The sequence below is a fragment of the Bombyx mandarina genome, chromosome 06 (genome assembly GCF_030267445.1).
Source record: "Bombyx mandarina strain Sakado chromosome 06, ASM3026744v2".
NCBI classification, from domain to species: Eukaryota; Metazoa; Arthropoda; class Insecta; order Lepidoptera; family Bombycidae; genus Bombyx; species Bombyx mandarina.
The window spans coordinates 8378767-8402818 of NC_143213.1; the positions used below are offsets into that span (position 1 = coordinate 8378767).

The 24052-nt window shown below is 33.8% G+C and overlaps 1 protein-coding gene across 3 annotated transcripts in view; it reads right to left on the minus strand.

Annotated features, from left to right (window-relative positions):
* Positions 1-24052, minus strand: part of NGR-A33 (neuropeptide receptor A33) — a 96365-nt gene that overhangs the window by 62092 nt on the left and 10221 nt on the right. For 2 of the 3 annotated variants that reach the window (XM_089728352.1, XM_089728353.1), the window contains exons 2-4: positions 15527-15797; positions 8511-8653; positions 5046-5259 (exon numbers count right to left, since the gene is read on the minus strand). In XM_089728352.1, the coding sequence (XP_089584478.1) occupies positions 5046-5259; positions 8511-8653; positions 15527-15666 (497 nt within the window). In that variant the 5' untranslated portion in view covers positions 15667-15797. Of the gene's footprint in view, positions 1-5045; positions 5260-8510; positions 8654-15526; positions 15809-24052 lie in introns of all 3 variants that reach the window. The other variant, XM_089728354.1, reaches the window with a different exon arrangement.

The following is a 24052-nucleotide window of genomic DNA, read 5'->3' on the forward strand; positions in this document are numbered from 1 at the left end:
ACATTCTATTTCGAACATTTGTTAAGTACGTATTTCATTGGAATAATTGGTATCTGCCGTCGGCATACAAACACCGATGTACATACGAAAGTACCGGACATCTTATCCTTTAGGCCACGACTAATTCTAAGCAATCATGCATTCCAGTTTGAAGAGTAACAAACAGCATTCACGTCGTGATATCAATCGTCGTGATATCAATGAGCTTCAGTTAAAACTTGACAACTGCCTGCCCATATAAGCTAATAGAAAAATGAACCTATTCAACTTCTTCAAAATCTTTCGAGTGAAACTGAAAACAAGTTTTTTTTTTATCGAACCTTCGTCACGAAAAACGGTCCTGATAGTATGAATTACGAGTTAAGTAAATAAGAAAGTTAACGGGAGAGGAAATCGGTCCACGCGAAGGCCTCGTAGGTACTTAGGTGCGTTTGGGAATAAATTGTGAATGCAGGTACTCGTAAAATAATTTATGTTTGAGGTACTACGTGTAAGAGGTTATGTGTTTCCGGATATGAAGCTGCGGGCGCTTCTCGAGAATTTAATAAACACTTTACATGAGATCAGGTGGTTGAGCTGAACTATGTTACGATATTCAGTGCTAGTTAGGGCGAGGCTTCGCACAGACGGAGATTAACTTATGAGTTTCCGTAATGCTAGTCAGCGTGAAACGATAAACTTGCAGGCTTCTAGATTTGTATGTACAGTTGATTAGCTGTTCATAAAACTAATTTTACTTTTGATGCTGCTGATAATTTATTAGAATTAGAATTAGAATGAATAATAATCTAGCACTTTATGTGTTATCGACAAATTAGTAAACGATTTGTTTATCTATATATTAATACGTGAAGCAAAAACTTTGTATCCCTTTTTACGAAAATTGCGCGGACGGAGGAGTATAAAATTTTCCACACTTATAGAGAATATAGAGAAGAAGTGCACAATGCTAATATTTTTAAGATACATTAAATCAATAAAGAAAATATTACACACCCTACATACCATGTATTTGACGCACGCACGCATGCATACTATTTATTGTCAAACTTTTGTTCTTGACGTCTGTTGTCAAATTGAGAATAGATGAATAGTACAGCTAGGATTATTTAAATGTATTATATAAGAAACGATAGAATGCTATGAAAACAAAAACAATGGAAACATCGATTCTCACATCAAGCGTACATTTCTGTTATTATATTGATTTGTTTTTATTTCTTCGTTCACTGATTTTTTTGGTTTTAATTTTTATTTTTATGGCTTGAATGGTTGGATAAGTTCATGATCCACTGAATGTTAAGTAGTTTCCGGAGCCCATGGGTATCAACAATGTAAATACCGCCACCCACTTTGAGACATGAGTATGTTGCACTTTTCTTCTATGGTCCTTTAACATAATACGTTCCCAATTTACAGCATAAAGAAAAGAAGCAATGAAAATGTAAGAAGACGTTCATACATATTACAACAATCTAAGCATAAGTCGAAAGTATACTTTATAAGACGAACAAAGCTTTAGAGAGAGGAGTTGAGGAAGTAATCTTGAGAAAAACACTTATTACAACTCAGTCATTGTGATACTGAATTTTATTTGATGAAATTGAATAAGATGCTTTTATTCGTGGTAGAGATTGTTCTTTAGAATGATGTCACAGAACCGTTCATCAAACATTTATATGATATTCGTTTACCAACAGTGTATAAAATATAAATATTATAATGAAAGATATGTCACTCGAAACTATTAGATGAGTATTAATCTGTCTAATAGTTTTTATTGCCATATTTTCTTATTGTTAAGTTATTATTGCAATTGTATTTGTGATAAAACTATTACATGACATCGATGCTACAAAAATCAAATTTTAACATAGATTAGTGTAACACGAAGGCTTTCCAATGTGAATATGGATAAATGTATGAAATTCACCGGATGGTGCGCCAACTATATAATATAACGTTTTTACCTAAATGGTTCTATTTTAAAATCACTAGCTTCTGCTAGTCCCAACGTGAGCTGAACAAACTTTTAGCTCAAGCGAATAAAAAATACATGATTGCATAAATCACGAACAAAAACACATATCATCGGCTTATTAATATTCATAACTCTTACTCCATGTATTTGCTCAGTACATGATTGTCTTATATACACATTATTTATTCTTCTTTTTCTTCTCAGTCGTGTCACTCTTGACAGAGTGGTCGTGATCGTCAACATAGACCTATATAGTAGGGACACGACATATTGTTCTATACGTACAATTGCTTATATAAATAGCACCCATTTTGAAGGCACATACATAAACATATATCTATCTCGTTCTTACTCAGCACTTTAACTCGCAGGAAAACAATATAACAGTATTTCAGTGCGTACATAAAATGAAACATGAATATACGTAAATATCTCCGTCTCCGTCTAATGAGGCCGAAAATCCGCCATGTTTAGCGCGCCAAATGTCATTGTCACGTCAGTTCGGCCGTCTGTTTTGGGTTGTACATTATTTATTGACTATGATATCGATTTAATATGATTGATTATATAAAATTTCATAATTTATCATGCTTAAAACATAGAAAAATAATAATTAAAACGTATTTTATAGGATCTCAAGAAAGTCGATGTCCTAAAACTATTATCTATATGTATTTAAATTCATTATGGAGCCCTCATCCCTCATCATGACACTAATCATAAATACCACTTTAAAATATGTCATCAAAACATATTTAGACATTCTGTTTAGATATTTCGGGAAAAAGGCTACCGACAAAATCTCTTCGGAACTATTTAAATAAAATAGTTTTATTCCGCAGTGAGTAAAACACTATTGTAAATTTGTTAAATATTTAATAATTAAGTGATTTTAGAGAGGAAGTCACAAGGAATGACGTTTGTAATTAATGAATAAATGTTCTGTAGGTGTGTTTTTTTTAAACGCGGTCCCTGGATAAGTTTAAAATTTGAATCACTCTCAAGCGAAAGTGATTCAAATGGTGCGGCGCACCTTCCTTGGGGTGCGCTGCGGTAGAATGTTACGGACTTTAGAGTCAGCAAAACAATTAAAATAGATTGTAATAGTCTAAGAAAAACACGTACTCAAAATACGATAACATTTAGCATGCTAGAAATGGGCTGATGGCTTTGAACTACGCCATATCTTTATGTTTTGCGACAAACGACAACTTTATAAAATCATTGTAGCAACTTTTAAAAATCATCATATCGTTTACTTGGCAAATTCGAAGGACGAACTTGTCTTAGATTTCACCCATCTAAATCATATCATATTTGCACATAACAATATACCTACTTACTTCCCATTAAAGTATAAATTCTACAAATAAATAATACTCAACAATATTTAAAATAAAATGAGCCAAGAACGTTTATCGATAAAACCTGATAACATTGAAATCCTTTGTACAGCACTAATGCCGCCATGTTTTGTGGCCAGATGACGTCACAGTGGCACGAAATTTTGGTTGACGTTTCATTTCCATAGGTTTCCTACTTCATTGATCGTCAATAATAATATCAATAATACTCGTCCAACATTATTTATATTATGAGCCAAATATCAAAAGTATTTTGTTGAAATACTGTTTAGTGAACACTGTAAAATACCTTCTAGTTAGTTAATTAATTAAGTAAATTAAGTTAAGATTAATGACTTAGACGATTAATAGTGTTACAAAGACACTAGTCATAACGTTGTAGTCTTTATAGGTTATTAAAAATTTTTTTTATTGCTTTGATGGATGGACGAGCTCACAGCCCACGTATGGGCTCAAGTGGTAACTGGAGCCCATAGATATTAACGACGTAAATGCGCCACCCACCTTGAGATGTAAGTTCTAAGTTCTCAACTACAGTTACAACGGCTGCCCCACCCTTCAAACCGAAACGCATTATTGCTTCACGGCAGAAATAGGCAGGGTGGTGGTACCTACGCGGACTCACCACAAGCGGTCCTAATATTCGTTTTTGGAACGAAGTTCTTTATGGGACGATGCCGAGGGGTACCCTAACCGGAAAAAAACGTCCGTAACATAAGATTTTATGTTTGTTACTTCATAACTTTTGATTAAGTGACTCGATTTTGATGATTGTTTTTTTATTGGAACGAAGTTCCTTACGGCAGGCTTGGAGGGGATAGGGATTTTGCTGCGCGACCGAACTGAAAAAAATGTGATAGTAAAACCGTAAGAAAAAATCCGTGGAAAAAAGTGCGTGGAATAAAACCGTTAAATGAGACGTGCGCAGGCGCGACAGTCGTATACACAAGCGAGTAGTGTATAATACCTTTCTCTTTCTCCCTCTTTCTTTTCGTTCTCTCATCCCTTCTCTCTCTATTTTGTAATTATTTCTATTTCTATGTAGTTTTATGTTGTCAAACAAAAATAAAGAGACATATTTTGTTATTTTAATTGATAATTTGAATTACGATTTTATTTTTATTTTACGTAATTTATTATTTCCTAAAATACTGAATTTCCTAAATACTTTCCTGTACTTAAATAAAAACTAATCAGAAAAATTTAAGAGAAAAATCAAGAAAACCAACATAAAAATGAGCACGATTTTTTTTTTGCAAATTGTGTCGATTCTACATTAGCCGAAGGAACTTCGTTCCTACCTGGTATCCCACGACACCACATTTATTTATTTTTAAAACAAAACAAAGCTTCGACTCACCATAAGGAAAACAATATTTTAAAATTATCAAATTTTACATATATTTAAGTAGTGATTTACAAAAATTTCCATGTTAAATTATTTTCCTACTCTCTCAACCTTGCTCTCATCTAATATTAGAAAGCTGACGCTTTCCGTGTGGTCTCATTTCAAGTTCTGATTATGGTATCCATGAGAAAACCATTAAGCCTTAAATTTGCATTAAATACGTGTGCGACAAATAGATAAATAACTCAATAACTCAATATCACGCCAACCGATTTCAATGATCATTGTTTGTGGTATATATTAATTTGTCACCACACATCTTTTTTTTAAACTTTGGGTGCTTAAAACAAACCTGTCAACTGTTATGGCCACGAGCGTGAATACGCCCGCTGACACGGTCAAGCTTGCTGTGAAGTTACTCGCAGTGCATGTCACGGCTCCAAAGGGCCAGTTAGCCGTCACCAGGAATACGAAGTTCGGAGCTCCGTTGAGGGTTGCCATCAAGAGGTCTGCTACGGCCAGGTTCACAAGGAAACAATTCGTTACGGTCCTCATTCGGCGATGTGCTGAAACAAAAGACAGATTTATAATAAATACAATATGACGATGTTTTAAGTTATCCAGAAATAAATAATAGTTTAAAAAAACTAACAAAATACGCTTTTATAGAAAATCCAACTAGAAAGTAGAAAATAAATTCATAAATTTTTATAAAAAATTTGTAAGAAATAATGATTTTATTGTAAAGAAAGCGTGGTGTGATTTTCAGGATATTATCAAAATAACCCTTCTACTCATATCTGTTCACAAAATATTTATAACTAACTATTATTTATATTTCATATAATTTTTTAGTAATATTTATTTTCAATATTTTTTTATATTGAATTGTCATCGGTCCTTAATAAGTATACCAAATTTTGAGTTGATCCGACGTTTTGAAGGGGGTCAAAATCATGTTCAAAGATTCCGTTCCGTTCCGAACATACATCAGTTTGAAGCTAATAAAAGCGTATTAATAAAAAACAAACTTTTATAAAATTTCTTCACGGATATGAGAAGTGTTTCGTTGATTCGCGATTGTGTCTCTTACCGTACTGGAAAAAAAAGCATTTAGCGTAAATAAAATCGATTAAATTCCCTTTCCACACAATATATTAGAGGTCAAAGTTACAACTATCTTCACTATCGTCATAGATATATCCAGCAAAATATCAAATTTCTAGTGCGCTTTGTTGTGAATATCAATAAAGCGTCTTATGGTTTGCTTGAACTAAGGTCAACAAGAGTATTAATCACCATTAAGAATGGAAATAATTATACGTTTGATAGAGCTCGAATATCAAAGTAGTCTCACATTATCTCACATTTATTAATGAAAATAATAATATAATCGCGGGACAAGTCACACACGGTCATCTGATTCCAAGCTATACTATGAACTATACTAGAGACTGATGCCCATATACATACTTATACATGTATGTTTAAATATAATAATATGCATATCAAATATTTTTATCAGATAAATGTTTGCCGGATGTGGTAATCGAACCTATGACTCTGGGCCCAGCAGTCAGGGCACTAACTACTGCACCAACAAGTCAGTCAAATTAAAAAGCTAGGTTGCCAGCACTCACGTTATTCAATAAAAATAGGGTCGCTAAAGCTTTGAAACTTTCTGATTACATTCTGTGGGAGAATAAGCTTGACATCCGCCAGGGATCAAGTGGTTAGTGGATCTTTGTAATTTAAGTCTGAAGTCGTCGTGGCCTAAAGGATAAGATGTCCGGTGCATTCGTATCTAACGATGCACCGGTGTTCGTATCCCGCAGGCGAGTACCTATTTTTCTAATGAAATACGCACTTAAGAAATCTTCAAGATTGACTTCCATGGTGAAGGAATAACATCAGGTAGGTAACACTACTGGTAGGACCTCTTGTGAGTCCGTATGGGTAGGTACCACCACCCCGCCTATTTCTGCCGCGCAGAAGTAATGCGTTTCGGTTTGAAGGGTGGCGCAGCCGTTGTAACTAAACTGAGACCTCAGAACTAATATCTCAAGGTGGGTGGCGGCATTTACGTTGTAGATGTCTATGGGCTCCAGTAATCACTTAACATCAGGTGAGCTATGAGCTCGTGTACACAAGCTCGTTTAAGCAGTAGAAAAAAAAAACACTGATTTAAATAAATACAGATATAATCATAGATACGTTGCCAATTTTAAGCCACTATTTAAAATGAAAAGTACACATGAATTGCCATTTCAAGCACACAATACGATTTGTAATTTAAAAAGAATCACGTTTTATTAAATTTTTCATATTCAGTTAAATTTAAAAGTTTTTAACTTTCAACTCGATTGTGTAGTCGAACAACAGCTGGATTCATAAAAGTACTGTCCCTGTGGTGTACAAGTAAAGTTTATTGAGATCGACGTTAAGCTTTCTGAATACAAAATGAATCTAGAGATTTTTAGGGTGCGACTGTGAAAGGGGAATGATCTCGCGTAAATTTAACAAGGAAAAATCCAGTCCTGTTTAATTCTACAAACAAAAAAGTAGGAATTCGACTCAAAACTTCCTTAGTCAAACTATATGGGTAAAACGGAAAACTAGTCACTATAATATTATTAAGCGAATAAATATTATTTGTTCTTAATCTTAAATTTAAAACAATCTTGAAACACTTTGGACTTTTTGGCGGTAACGCGAGGAGTGAAGTTGTGTGATTTGTTTTATTTTATCTATTTAGTGTTTCTTCAGGTTTAAATGTTTAATAACGGTGGTTTATTAACTGTTTAATATCTGTGAAAGTGCACAAATGTGGGAAAATGACACAAAACCGCTGGACGCAACTTCTCGGGATCCCCCAAAAAGTCCACTGAAAAATCTCAGTACATGACCACCATTTTACTGCGATTATATTTCATCCCATATTATCTCATCTCATTTCATTTCATTTCATCCCAGTTGATTAATGTCCCAAATTAATAATCTTCATTTCATTTCACTCCATATTATCATTTTTCATAAAAATAAGGTTATAAATTATTATAATGACATGACTTAAAGTCTTAGTTACCAGGTCATAAACTCCCTTAAAAAGAATTGAAAGACATTAATTTAAAACTTACGATAATTAAAAAAAAACTTTAACTGGCGTCGCAACAATGGACTTAGATTACTCATACCATAAAATGTTATTTGTTAGGATTAGTAAATTTCAGTCACGGAATTTTCTATCATACAAGCGTTGTAAAAAACGTATACTTTTTATAGTTTATAGAAAAGTGTTGTCAATTATTTTTCATAGCTTACACGAGTCGTTGATAGAAGAATTTAAGCTATCATCTTTAATATTGAAAATAACTACAATTTTGAAACAAAATTAATTTGTTTTAAGCATTTAACATTTCGCTTTAGCAATTCACTAATTAAGCTATAACCGTTTCTTAACATTGAAAGTAATTGTGAATTTCTTTCAGAATGCCTTTAGCTCGTTTTCTTTCATTGAACACCCCTGTAATTTTTTCGGTTCTCTAATCAGCATTTACCCTGTCAAATGTCTAGAGACAGAAATAATCAATTCCATTTAAATATAATAGTAACTAGTGTACATTTCACTTTTTAATGAGCTTTTTAATAAACCATGAAATATTTTTCTATTCATAAATCAGGTTCATGCTTACTTTTCATCTAACTAAATACATTACGAGTATTTCTATAACATCTAACAATAAGTCAAAGTTTTTTATCTGAGATAATATGTTTTATTGCTTTGATATCTATCGATTATTATACGTATTATACTTACCTAGAACAATCCATATGACCATTGTATTTCCAATTACAGCAAGAAGTAACATCACGGCAAAGACTATGAACCAAGCCAGCTGCCCCCACCATGGTGGGCTGTACGGTCTTTCCCCTAGACCCATACAGTTACCGAGTGTAATCCTGTGAAAAATGACCAAATATTTTGTAATTTCCGACTATACAGCACTTAAATAAAAAGTAAAAACCACAAAATTCTTTAGAAAAGGCATCGCCCACACATAGTACGCAGTTTGTAAAACTCAATTACATTTGAATGGCATCTCAGTTAATCCAAGACATCCAGCCGAGAAAACTGTCATATCAAAGAAAGAATATTAGCAACGGAAGAGTAGGCTAAATAATTGTACTGTTAGCGCAGTTTTAATATCTGCACAAAAGAAATGCTTAGTTTTGAAATGGGCGGACGAATTTCTAGTCCGTTCGCTATTAGCTCTCTGTAAAGGACTGCCTACACACTCTACTCACATAGATATGTGATCGTTCCTCGGTAGTTAAGGGTAGGTTGTATAAAATTTATTATTTATATTATCGATACGTTATTGTGAGACTAAGCATTGGAGGTATTTTGACGTCATGCGTTCATTATTTTACCGATTTTGATACAAGTTTTTCTTCTGAAGACTATACTATAATATATAATCAGACCGACCATCATATTTTACAACCAAACCGAAATAATATGCGTTAGCATTCATAGCAATTATTTGTTAAAATTTTAAGAGAATATTTGGGGAAATCAATAGTAATAATATTTCGCGTCAGTAAATTTGCTTTTAGATCGTCTGTTAAGTATTTGGAACGGATGTATACGAATCACGGAAGCTAAAAGTTCAATAGCTATTTTTAAATTATCATTCAAAGTGTTTCTTGTAGAAATGATTCTGGATGAATCAATGTTACACATTTCACAAACCTATTTGTAGCGTCTTTGATCTAAAAGTCAAGAAGCCCGGTGAATTCATAACGAAAAATGCGTTCAAATACGGAAAACATGTATTGATTTTACTGAGCAAAAAGACATCTAACACGTGCTCAAATTAAAGTCTTCGATTCAGAAATAAAATCGTATAATAAAACCTTCAAATTTAGAAGGTCGCGTATTTAATTTATGAATTTAAATAGGTCAGTCCATTTTCGCCGCTGCGTTTCAAGTGGGGGTGGAAGCATTCACATTACGTTGCCTACGGGCTCGGGTAACCACCGCATGCGTATCCAATAGTTGATCGTTTGCTCTACAGCGTCTTTGTTTGTTTCCCGCAAACATCAGTTAAAAGCACCTCTTAACTTTGGGGTTACCATACACGCGCGTTAATCCAACCTTAAATGGTCTCAAGCTTAGCCTTATTCGAGAAAACGGACCCTTCTTGCAAATATCTATACTTTGAAAATATTATGGCCACGTTTTAGTTATAGTTAACCAGTTATTATAGGCGGCTTCGTTTGCGTTAATCTATGAAAACAAATTTCGATTCCACGGGAACAGTTTATTTTATTTATAATGGTGGTGGTACCCTATGTTCTTTTCAGTGCCCTTAACAAAGTGGACACTAAATTTCATGACGAGTGATTTAGTAGTTAAGATCTGAAAGCGTAACGAAAAATTCGTTTTCGCATTTAATAATGCCATAGACACAACCCACTGAGCTTCTCGCCGAACCTCTTCAGTGGGTCGCGATTCCGATTCGGTGTTAAATTACACGAAGCACTGCTCTTGTTAGGGCCAGTGTTAACACATTCTCTTGAGTTGAGCCCGGTGAGCTCACCTACCTGTCACAGTGTAGCTGGAATAGTCCATTAAGCTAGCAGCGAATAGACAGGTGAAAAAATATTAATAATATTAGTTGTTTTTTTTAGATTGATAGTCAATGATTGAAGATGAAGTAGTTTTGGAACGAAATTCCTTATGGGACGATGCGGAAGGGTACCCTAGCCGGGAAAAAACGTCCGCAACGTAAGATTTTAATTAGTAATGCACTCAGTGTATTACTTAACTTTGTCATAACGTACCAAAAATAACATATTTTTAGTATATGTTTTTTAGAAATCATTGTGAATAATATAAAGTTGATAGCTTTGTAAAGTAGTTTTATTTTTATCAATAAAAAGATCGTAATAAAAAATGTATACCCGAATAATTATTTTCTTTATACCTCGAATAGAACTTAAAATTAATATTTTTATAATAAGGAACTTCGTTTGCGCGATACTTATGATGGCTCAAATTGTGAGGCCACATAAAAAAGTTCCATTGTCTTATCTATTAAGATTGTTCGAGAAAATACTCTGAAGATAAAATAAAAACAGTTAATTGGTTTTGTTAGACTGTGAAATTACAGTTTATTATTAATCTAATATCAAAGAAATTGTTTCGTCTATTCTAAGCTTACTTATGCGTAAAATCGTCACTTAGCTTCAAAATAATAAGATTATCAAATGCTGAAGGATAAACAGTCAAATTTGAATGCTATCGACTCCCTAGTGCAAGAAACATTCTTTTTCACTGTGTTGTCTTGATTTATTTTAGTAGTAATATATAAAAGAAATGTTTCTCACGAACATGTTACTGAAACATTTATAGAGGAAAATATATTTCTGGAATTTATATTAGGTTTGATGTAGCTCCTTTGCGATTTCATTGTTACAAAACATATTGGAATATCCTGAAAATATGAAATGTATTTGCGTAATATTTATATTAATGTATTTTGCGTAATATTTACGTCGATTAAGAGCATAGCAAAAACTCTCATCAAAACAAACAAGACAGTTAAAACTCCAATTTACAAGTTGCAGATTTCAAATTTCTTAATGCAATTTAAAAGTTTTTTAATACCGATATCGTCAATTACGGAAAACAAGAACAAGAAAAGAATTAGTTGACGTTTCCTGATTGAGTTTGCGAAAAGTTTAATCTGATTTCTCGCAAACGGAAAAGTGTCAAATGCGTAAACAGAATTTGGCCAATCCATCGTTTTTTTCAAAGAGGACTTTTAGTTGAATCAATATGGAATCGACTTGTCGCCAAAAACTATTGCCTTTACAATATGTGTCACCAATTCCATGGACCCTATTACAGAGCCAGGATACGAGTAACATTTGTCACACTCTAATGTGACCCGTCGTCCTTCAAGTAACCTTCTTCCACATTCCACATTTTTTTTATAGTATTTTGTGTAAGTAACCACATTTCCTGTTTAAAATATTTATGAGGAAGAGGCAGAAGTGAAAACTGCTAAAACCGTAATCGTTTCAGCACATTTATAAAGGATCTATATATTAATACGTGAAGCAAAAACTTTGTATCCTTTTGTATCTTTTGTATCCTTTTGTATTTTTTTACGAAAATTGCGCGGACGGAGGAATATGAATTTTCCACTAATACAGAATATAGAGAAGAATTAGTGCACAATGCTAATATTTTTTTTAAATAATGCATAAAAGATACATTAAATCAATAAAAAAACATTACACACACTACATACCATGTATTTGACGCACACACGCATGCATACTATTTATTGTCAAACTTTTGTTCTTGACGTCTGTGGTCAAATTGAGAATAGATTATATATTGTTTGTCTTATTATATTTTTTATAGTGTAGCCTTGGCGAAATTTGTGATTATAGAAGTATAAATTACAATCATAATAATGTACAAACTTACAATTCCAATTAATTATAGTCGAATTTCGACTACTGCGGGCTCTACTTTTATTTAATATTCAATGCTTTTTACTAGTGAAATCTCCTCTTTACATTAACTTATTAGTTAACAAATACGATATCACGTTAGTCAAAAGAGAGATGATTTTAGCCAAAGCATTAGTTCTGCATACTAATTTTATTAAAGTCACATTAATTAGTATGTATTATTTTATTTCGAACATAAGCCAGTTGAGAAAATTGCCTATAATTGGACAACTAAATTAGAAAAGGGTAATTGGGCTCGTTTTACAATTATTATATCTTAATAAAGTCACTAACGAACTTATTAGAACCGAATTTTAATTGGCACTTTAGATTCTGCCTAAATATTTAAGTCGATCGATTAAAAAGGATCAACGCATTCTAAGGGAGATGAACTGTGAAATGAATGCTTGAGGTCATTACTCCGCCGGCCTGAAGATTGGTTTTAGTAATTTAACACGAACAAAAAACGATTCTAGTATTAATTGCGGCCCTAATATATATTGTAGGTCTTGTATTAACACGTTCGCTGCGGCAAGTAAAATCTTAAACCTTTGTCTGGTGCGGCGGCGGGCCAAATTGTGCCCCCAATGATTTTTCCGCCAGTGCGTGGTAGGTCTTTTTCGACACGTCAGCACAAGGTAGATTAAATTGCTATAACTTTGCGAAAACATAATGTAGGTGAACAGTTTTTGGACTGTTGGAAAAACCTTGAACCCAACTTCTTTAGATTTGATTCGCCCCGGGATCTGCCGAACAGAAAATGAGAAATAAACCAAGGAAAATGGCGGGTCGATATCGACCAGAACCGCACTAGAAAGTATTTTTAGTAGTGATGGGAAAGACAAAAATAAGGGGATATCGAAAATAAAACAGAATTAAAGTAAAGAAATAAAAATTGTTTATTTAATTATTATTAATGGCTGTCTTTAAAACATTTCGCACAAAGATTTTGCTTGCACATTCTGCAGTACGTTTTAAATTTTTTTACTTTCCTTTTCACCTCGGAACTCTTCATGGTTTCCCGCAGTTTTTCATTTTCTTGAAGGAAAATATCTCCTGACTGCTGTCACTATCACTATCTGCACCGCAAATTAATTTATTTTCCAAAATATTTATCTTTCTTTTGTTGCCTGACATCGTGCCTTTAAATTTAAGGAATAAAAAAAACGTGACGTACGTCAATTCCGATAGCTTGCCCAACACTAACTGCGAGGCGGGCGCTCTGTGCGGTATCGGGCCGCCAACAGCCTGTTGGGACGGCGGGCCACAATAGGCCTCCTCCCGCACCGAGTTGATATTTTTTACCGTCAGTGGCCGATAAAGGCCTGCCGTGATGTTTTTATAGGAACACCTATACTTTTGACCACATCTCAAATATATATTTGTCTTTGTCGTACCCTTACAAACACCTGAGATAATCGTTCCGCACCAGCGAGAGGGACATAGTTTTCTTCGTCCGCACCAGGTGAAATTCCGCGGCAGGCTGATTGGGCCTGTTCCGCAGTGAACGTGTTAAAGCAAGTTTATGTGGCGTATAAAGGGCGAGAAAAAGTTCACCGACCTACGCCCAGTTTCGTTTGTTTACGAGCTATAGACTTAATGAAGACAGAGAAAAGTTGTTTGAAGAGAAATGCGATATTAAAGACAAACTTTCTAGATACCAGCGAAATTTCCAAGTTCATAACGGAATGTTTTGGTTTGGTGTATTTGGAAGGGTTTCGATTTCATTTGTCCTACTTTATCCTGTCCTATTTAAAGTATATAAATTTCTGGCAAATATTTCCTGACAAAATCTATATATTAATACGTGAAGCAAAAACTTTGTATCCCTTTTTACGAAAATTGCGCGGACAGTGGAATATGAAATTTTCCACACTTATAGAGAATATAGAGAATGCATATAGCACACTTATAGAGAATATAGAGAAGAAGTGCACAACGCTAATATCTTTTTTTAAATAATGCATAAAATATATATTAAATCAACAAAGAAAACATTACACACACTACATACCATGTATTTGACGCACACACGCATGCATACTATTTGTTGTCAATCTTTTGTTCTTGACGTCTGTTGTCAAATTGAGAATAGATTAAATATTGTTTGTCTTTGTTAATATTTTTTATAGTATAGTCTTGGCGAAATTTGTGATTATAGAAGTATAAAATACAATCATAATAGTGTATAAACTTATAATTCCAATTAATTATAGTCGAATTTCGACTACTGCGGGACCTCTAGTTAACGTTATTTTGTAAAAGATGAACAGCGAGAACAAAGATGATTTAATAATTTTAATTGTGATAATTTGTAAGTTTCAACCATCAAACCTCCTATAAGTAAGGTTTTTATTAAAAAAAATAACGATATTAATTTTAAAATAATTACAATAGGAATATTTTAATTCATTTATCTGATTTTAATGTTGGTCTTCTGGTTATATATAATACCTTTCCTTTATTTACTGATGAAATTTTCTACATAGGAAGGCTTTAAAATAATTTGTTCTTCATTTTTTATTGCTCCAGACGAGTACACGATTCATCTAGTTTTTACTGGTTAACAAAGATACCACAAAGTAAATTGAGTCACACATCTTGATCATAATAATTGAAGTCTCGATTCTTTTGTATATGCTGATTAAATACTACTACTTAGCGGCAGAAGTTGGTAGGGTTGTGATGCCAACCTTTTCAAACTCACAATACGCTATACAATAGAATCCATTAACCAGTAAGTATGTTTACAGATTGAAGTATGAAAAGCTAATTAATTGGTTTAAGTGACATTTTTGCAACTTTACAGGAGAGCCACTTATGGCTTAAAATTTAGAGAAAATATCATAACGAAAAAACTTCTTCAGCTATTTGAATAGAGTAAACTTAATAAAAGTTCAATTAAAAACATCGAACTGTTGATATGCAATCACTACATAGTTTAAAACAAAGTCTCTTTCTCTGTCCCTATATCTGTCTGTCCCTATGTATGCTTAAATCTTCAAAACTACGCAACGGATTTTGATGCGGTTTTTTTTCAATAGATAGAGTGATTGAAGAGGAAGGTTTATATGTATAATAACATCCATTAAATAGTGGACAAATCAATAATAAATTACGGTTTCCGAAGCGAAGCGAGGGCGGGTCGATAGTACCAATAAACGCACCTTTAATTACAAAGATAAATGTCTCGTATTAAGGGAAATGTCGCTTAAACCAAATAGCCGTTAACCCCTTGATATATACATAAATTCAATCGTAAATTTAACGTAAGGAAAAGGAAAAAATATAGCAGACACTTACTTTAGGTTTATGTCCTCTAAGATCTGCTTCGGGAGCAGATCTAAGATCTCGGAAACGTTTAGGTCGTCCCATTTTTGCTCATGGCCGAATATCTGCTGGGTACAGTTTATGAAAGACTGAATGTCCAAATCAGAGTCCATTGCACCACACTCACAGATCACACTGTTGTTTACAATATATAACACTCAACAGTGAAAAATAATACACTGAGACAGGATAGACACACTTGTTCCATATCATTTTAATGTCTTGAACATTAAAAACTTGCGTACTGTATTAAAACTGTATAAATAAATAAAACAATTTATTAGCAACCCGGCTTAGCGACTTAGGCATATTAATGTTACTGTAGTAGTAAGCGTGTTTTAAATATTTTTCTATATTATTGAAAGTTTCCTAATTGACGGTGAAAATTTCATTGAAATCTGTGTAGATATAATTTTACCAGACAAAAATCAATTGTGGTTTTGGTTTCTCAAAGATAATAAAACTTTTTTTTAAATTTCAGATTTGAATATATCTCATACTATTATTATTCATTCTCGATGGTTAAAAAAAACTTAAATAAAACCTACTCATAGATAAATAATAAAAGTTTTTAAAACCTAATCTCTAAATGACCATAAAATAGAACTATTTACAGTCGCACTCAACATTTGCTTAATGTCCTTATTTAGTTTTTATGTTAATTTATAATCAATAAAATGACTGCGTAAAAATGATTAAAATAAAATAAATAGACAACATGATTCGATCCCATGATTTTCGCCACCCTTCCCTGAAAACAATTGTTCCAGTGGAATCAATTCATAGATACGATTTCTCCAATACATATTTGTTTTTTCGGATTCACAAGCAAGCTTAAATTAGGAGTCGTTTATCAAGGATTATGTCGCCGTTAATGGATCTTTACGCTACCATTAATGTAATGTACAACGATTTGTTAGTTGCTTAGTAATTGTTGTTTCTGAAAATTATTTAAGACCTCAGTTTGTTGGACGCTCATTCAGTCCTACTAATTGTATTTGAAGTAATAGATATTCCTTTCAGCTATGATATCCCAATTCGCTAATATATGCATAAAAAAATAATTAACGTCATTTTTTACTATAAGCATATTTTTAATTTAACAAGAAACGCCTGCTACTTGAAAGTATTGCAAATCCACAGAATAAAAAATGTGCTAGAAGAAAGAATATGCAATCGACACTATTACTGTAGTATTCATTTACTAGTTGTTAGATACACTTATAAAGTTATATAAAATGGACATGTTGTTAAGAAATCTAAAAATATTTTTGCCGCGGTTTTCTCCAAGCCGCCATTTTGCAAGTACTACCTTTACTATAAGGAGGGCAGATTTTTAGTAGATACTAAACTGGACACTTGTTAGTAATTGTGTCCGTCGACATAATTAATTAACTCAAAGTTTCACCACTGTTTGTCCGAGTCTGCGAGTTAGTATACAGTAGTCAGGACATACATGGATGTATAAATATAGCCACAGTAAAGTTTTTCTACACGCAAGATAGGATATCGTCGTCAAGTTGCGGAAGCCAGCTCGTATTCTATACCAAAGTTTCGTTATCCTGCTGAACGATCTCAGAAATAAAAGGTTTACCTAGTATATCAACAACTCAACCATGCTTACTAAGGTGATGATTACAGAGTTAAGTTGAATGTACGAGTGAAATATAGTCTTGAATTTTATTGTCACAACGCGAAGTCTACTTGAGATATGAAGTCAATATCTCAATGCTTAAAATCTTCCCTCCCCTCCCCCTTTAAACGGAACGAAACATTCCTTCGAGATAGAGACAAACAAAGCGGTGATCCCCGCGTGCGAGGATGAATGACCTGAAAATTGAATTGTGTCTAGTAGTAATAATTTTAATGTATCGAAGATGGTCGAACGAGGACCTCTCGATTTTAAGTGGTTATTGTCGCTCATAAAATAACTCAAGAATGACAAAATAAATATCCAATGAAAAGGTTTTCCCGCTTATCTAAATGTTTCACACGCTCCCGGACATAATGACCTGGAAGCATTGTAGGTCATTCAGGATATCTGAGGATTAGTTTTGTCGGAAGGCAATAAAACTAGAACGGCATTTATATAGGAACTTCTCATTCTCGCCTAACATTCAGTCTACGTCTTTTAGTCTACGCCTACGTCTTTTAGTGTAAACGTCTCACGAAAATACATTACAACAATTTCATAAAAAAGGGTGCGTGTACTTATTACGTACGCGCGTAAGAAGTTATACTTTATTTTTATTAAATTTATTTCTTTTTTAATTATTTAAATTTTAATCAATTTGAAAAAAAAACGGTTAAACAACATCCTCAAACACGCATATTGGACTTCCCTTTTCTTGACATCGTATAATTTCGGTAATTCTCGGTACGGTTCGGAAAGTTCACCTGCGGCTATATTCAGACTCGCCAAGTTACGTCGGTCGTATTGTAATGAGCGATTTAGTGTGCAACTTCATTCTGTTAATTTTGTGTCACGGTGCGCGCGCACCGTAAAATTTCACTCTCATAAATTTTTCATAACGCGTCTAAAGAAGTATAGCTTCCATAATAAAGGTTTTGAAATTTTAAAAATAACCTACTCTCGTAATAAAAACAAACACTGTCACTAAGCCCAGTTAACTAAGCCCAGCCTGAGCCAAATTAAAATTAAGAAAAACTTTTATCCGAATTTTCATCCGAATCAAGTACATTAATGTAATGATCATAAAGGGAGAAAGGTTAACAAACAATTGCTTAGGTACAGTCCTTCTGTACTTAAAATGTTAATATCACGACTGATACACATACTACTTTACATATCTGATACTTGAGGTCATGCTCGCGTGCCGTCTGCTTACTGGTAAGTATATTTATATTTAAGTACAAATATATTTTAAAAAAAATCATGGTGAAGTGTGAATGGGATTTCCAACTTACCGATAAAACCCTGAAAACAGTGCATTCGATTTGAATTATAAATTAGAATATATTTTCAATAAAGTTAATGAACATTATGCTCTACATATTAAAAAATTACTAGACGATGACCGAGTTTTGCTCGGTTTTTTTTGATAACGCCATCTTGTTTTGTCTTTAAAGCGGTTAGTTGCCCTCAATTAAGAAAAATAGTATTATTATTCGTCAATAGATGTCGGGAAGAGTTGATTATTGAAAACACGAATAAAACAACATTTTCTGAAAATAAATCGTAGCTAGATCGATTTATCGCCCCCGAAATCCTCTGTATAGTAAATTTTATGAAAATCGTTGGAGCCGTTTCCGAGATTCAGATTATATAATTATATATTAATATACAAGAATTGCTCGTTTAAAGGTATGAGATTAAAAAACAAACCTATCAATAATATAAAAAAGCAAAAGATTGCCATGAGGTAAATAATTTCTTAAATTAATCCGGATCGCGTGGACAACCAATTAGTCGTCGTTACGTAATAATTCGATAAAACTTCTGAAGTACGTTTCCCATTTACTTTTCTTCGTCTTTGAAATTGATACTAATTGTTCAACTTTTATTGCGGTTAATTTCGAAGATTTTTTTCGCTGTTGTTTATCTGAAAATTAGTTTTATTCTTTTTTTTTTTATTGCTTAGATGGGCGAACGAGCTCACAGCCCACCTGGTGTTAAGTGGTTACTGGAGCTCATAGACATCTACAACGTAAATGCGTCACCCACCTTGAGATATAAGTTCTAAGATCTCAGTATAGTTACAACGGCTGCCCTACCCTTCAGACCGAAACGCATTACTGCTTCACGGCAGAAATAGGCGGGGCGGTGGTACCTACCCGCGCGGACTCACAAGAGGTCCTACCACCAGTGAAAATTAATATTCAACCGAAGAGTACTTCAATTTCGTTGGCTGATTTTTTTGGCAGAAAATTGAACTCGGTCTCTTTTAAGCTCACTTCAATCTTTCACTCCTGGATTAAGATTTTAGGCTAGAAACAAGTGACATTTTACATTCATGTGATCTGATATCTTTTACAGGAAGCCTTTCGTCAATGCATTGAACTAAATAGCCACATTCGAGGTTATGATTGTAGGGCGTCTTGTGAACCCGCATGGGCAATTTTATCGTAAAGCAGTGATGCATCCGATTTGAATAACAGTAACCGATGCTACACTATACAATTCAATGTTTTATCTAGTATTTCAAATTAGGTAGTCACATTTACGTGGTCATGTCTATGAACTCCGTTAACCACTTAACAACAGCTGGGCTGTGAGCTCGCTCGCTCTAGTATGAAACGAAAAATATATTGACTGTACAAAGTGTAGTGACCGACTGAGGAGTGAGGAGTGACGATACAGTACCGTAAGTATCGGCATCAACTAACTGAGACTAATGCCCGTATCTTTAGACGTTTCGTAAAATAGTCCTCCACTCTTAACTCATCCGATGATGCTCGAGAATTCCCTCCAAACTTACTCGAGTTTGGTATTTTTAGTCGACCATTACAATATTCCTCAACTGTCCTCGAGTGAGGTAATAATGATGAAAATTTGATCAAGCTAGCATCAAACCCATAGAGTTCTGTAGTCTGTGGTCATTGTTTAATGTCAAAGTCAAGCTGCCGCTGTCTGTTTGACACTAGATGAACTTGTTTGATGTTTTGGTTGCTGAGTTATTCGTAAATATGTGTGCGTGCGGTAAACCTGAAAGTGTATTATTTATTTTCTAACCTATTATTATTTTAGATTTCGGATCCGGCTTTGTATTTTTATTCGCCGCTTTTGTGTGATTTTGGTTGCATCGTGTTGTTGAAGTGCTTTTCCACAACCACCAGTTTATTATTATATAAATAAAACTTATAATCGCATTGACTTTATTTATCAGGTAGTAAGCAAAATATGTCTCTTATGTAGGTAAATAAAATAAAGAGTTTCAAATGTCTAACCTCGAACTATTTACTTATTAAATATTATCAAACTTAAATTATCAAATATGCGGGAATCATGCACAGATCCAGGCCATTGCACAACAATATCATATATTTCCATTTGCGGTCCACATACTATTTGGACATCGATAGAAAACCAGCCTTGAGTAACGTTCAAGGTACGTCGCGACGTACCATTAACTTGACAGTTCGGTCACTTCACTCAGTTAGGAAATTTTTCCAAGGACGTTTGAGTGGAGTTTATTTTTACGACTAATCATACCAAAACGCGCGTTGGAGGTTGAGTCGAGTCGAGTTAAGCTCCTTTAAACGACTAAAGATACGGGTGTAACTATTCCCTCGAGACCGTGGACCACTGTAAATATAATGTTTTCGGCGCCGTTTCGGTTAATGCTTTTGTGATTTCATTAAGTGCTTGAAGAATTATTAATTAAAATCCTAGAAAAATTTTAAGTTCATATTTTCAATCCACGTCATTTCAAGTTATCTTATAACATGCCAAAATAACATAATCAGGTGAAATGTTTTGATCGTGGTGTTTTGAAAAATAAAGATTTGTTTAATTTAAAGCCTATATTATGTCTATTACCTATTTACTATTATATATTTACACTGTAAGCTTATTTTTAGATGATGTAAATTGCAGAACTGCTATTTACTTTCTATCGCCGTTATTTTAATGTAAGATAAACATGAATGAAAGTTGTTAGTGTATGTCCATAAATTTACTTATTCGACCTTGAACAAGCCAAATATCATTATAGGAATATAAATGTTGTTGACCAATAAACACGAAAGAATTTGCCCAAAGCCCTCCAATTATGGATATAGCGTGTTATTTTCCTCACCAAAATCATATTTGCCACTCCATTTTCACGCAGTACTGCACTATATCTAATATTACAACAGAATAATTTGCGATTAGGCCCTCCAATCCCATTATTTTCTATAATCCATGTGTATCGTTGTACTCTACAAGGTCCTTTTAGGTAGTAAACAGGTTACATAATGCTTTGTTCGTTCATTTATATATTCAATAAAGTAAATATTCTTAACATGATCATACATTTTGTCTGCGTAGAATCTAACACATTCTAGTCATAGATATAAGTGAATGCTATAATAATTAATGCTTTATGTCTGTAAAATAATTTGTCTACAACTTAAATTATGAAGAAGAAAAAAACAGATTGTTTTCACAAGAGATATTTGTTAAGATTTAAGAAATTTACATTTAACAGAACAAAGAAAGATAATCTTCTAGATTAAGATAATTGAAGTTAATACTAATAATAATGATTATATTACTCGTACAACTTGAAAATTCACAAACAAATTGTGGAAGATGTCATTGTCGTATTCACGATTTGAAGATTTGAATCCAATAATATTGCTCGAGAAACGTGACATTGAATGGCGTAAATAGGTTTTGTAAAGTGGATTTTTTTTAAATTTCTGTATTTACCACAATCTTACAAAGATAACCAGTGGATTTTTTTTAATTTCTATATTTACCACAATCTTACAAAGATAACCGACCACGCATTTCAAGGATTTTAAAAACAAAAATTCACCCAAACCAACAAAATCCAATTGACCACGGATAACGTTGTGGTGCCGAGTCAATCAATTTATTGGGTTTAGTACAATGCCTAAGAGATTACCCGCTACCGAAGCATTCGAGTATGTTATTTCGGTTTATATCCCTTTGTGCCGACTCGCTTCGACGGGAGAAACGGAAGTGCGCTGAATACGAAGAAAATTACAGCTTCAAATTTTATTAGCTCGGAAAAGACTGTTGTAAAACTATTTTATTGATAGTCAGATCTACAAGATTGTAGAAAATATCTGAATCCCCATTTATTGTATCAAAATATATGGAATAGACTATGCTATTTACATATTTTGACATTTTTTCGCATTGTAGTCTACAAGTTTAAGGATTGTCGCGGCATTTTGCTAGTGGTAGGACTTCTTGTGAGTCCGCGCGGGTAGGTACCACCGCCCTGTCTATTTCTGCCATGAAGCAGTAATGCGATTCGGTTTGAAGGGTAGGGCAGCCCTTGTAACTATACTGAGATCTTAGAACTTATATCTCAAGGTGGGTGGCGTATTTACGTTGTAGATGTCTATAGGCTTTTTTTTATTGCTCTTGTAGGCAAACGAGCATACGGCCCACCTGATGGTGAGTGGTTACCGTCGCCCATGGACTTCAGCAATTCCAGGGGCAGAGCCAAGCCGCTGCCTACCGCAGCTCCTGGTGTTAAGTGGTTACTGAAGTCCATAGACATCTACAACGTAAATGTCGCCACCCACCTATAGATATGAGTTCTAAGGTTTCAGTTTTTAAAATAAGAATTATGCAGGATTACATCAAATAGACAAGGTGACAATTGAGTTAATGCATGTTAGGTCGGGGTGGGCAAGTTCACCAATATATTGTATCTAATTGAACATTATTTTCATAGGTCTCCCCAGTCAAGTATATAGAAGAAAAAGCGTGTGTGATGTAACGTATTAAATATCCCGGAAACGGAACTATAAACCTGAAACGGACAGATGAAGTTTTACGCAGTGATGAGTAAGCTGGGATTTTGAAAGGGCATATAAAGCCTTCGAAACGAAGGAACTCGGTTGAATAGGATTGATTTCGACGCTGTTGGCGAATCGAAACAGAACTTAGTATATTAGGCTCATCTGTAATTCTCTTGCGTAATTTCTCATATGTTTTCCTGTTAGTGTAGATGTGAAATGACGTCTGCAATTGTAAGGAGCGCGTTTAAGTCGCTGTATTGTTGTCAGCTGTAGTTTTTATTTTTATTTTTTTATTTTTTATTGCTTAGATGTGTGGACGAGCTAACAGCCCACCTGGTGTTAAGTGGTTACTGGAGCCCATAGACATCTACAGCGTAAATGCGCCACACACATTGAGATATAAGTTCTAAGATCTCAGTATAGTTACAACGGCTGCCCCACCCTTCAAACCGAAACGCATTATTGCTTCACGGCAGAAATAGGCGGGGCGGTGGTATCTACCCGTGCGGACTCACAAGAGGTCCTACCACCAGTAAGGAATTGTATCAATGTAATCCATTAAGTTCTATAATATAATGAATACATGCTTAGTAGGTAACGTATAAACAACAATGTTAAGTACCTACAACGGCGATTTCCTTCTGACCAAAAAAAAGTAGGTACCTATCTCAACAAAATATACTTGTCATCTAAATAATGCATTATCTAACGTTTATGTTCATACTAGCGACCCGCGCTCGCTTCGTTTAGGAAACTGTAATTTATTATTAATTTCTCCACTATTTAATTGATGTTATTATACATATAAACCTTCCTCTTCAAACACTCTATCTAATAAAAAAAACCGCATCAAAATCCGTTACGTAGTTTTAAAGTTTTAAGCATACATAGGGACAGACAGATATAGGGACAGAGAAAGCGACTTTGTTTTATACTATGTAGTGATACTAACCATTTATTAATATTGATGAAATACTTAGTAGTAATGATTTTATATTTAGACTTACAATTGATGCTTTTCAAGGCAAATTCAACCTAGGATTACATCTGAGG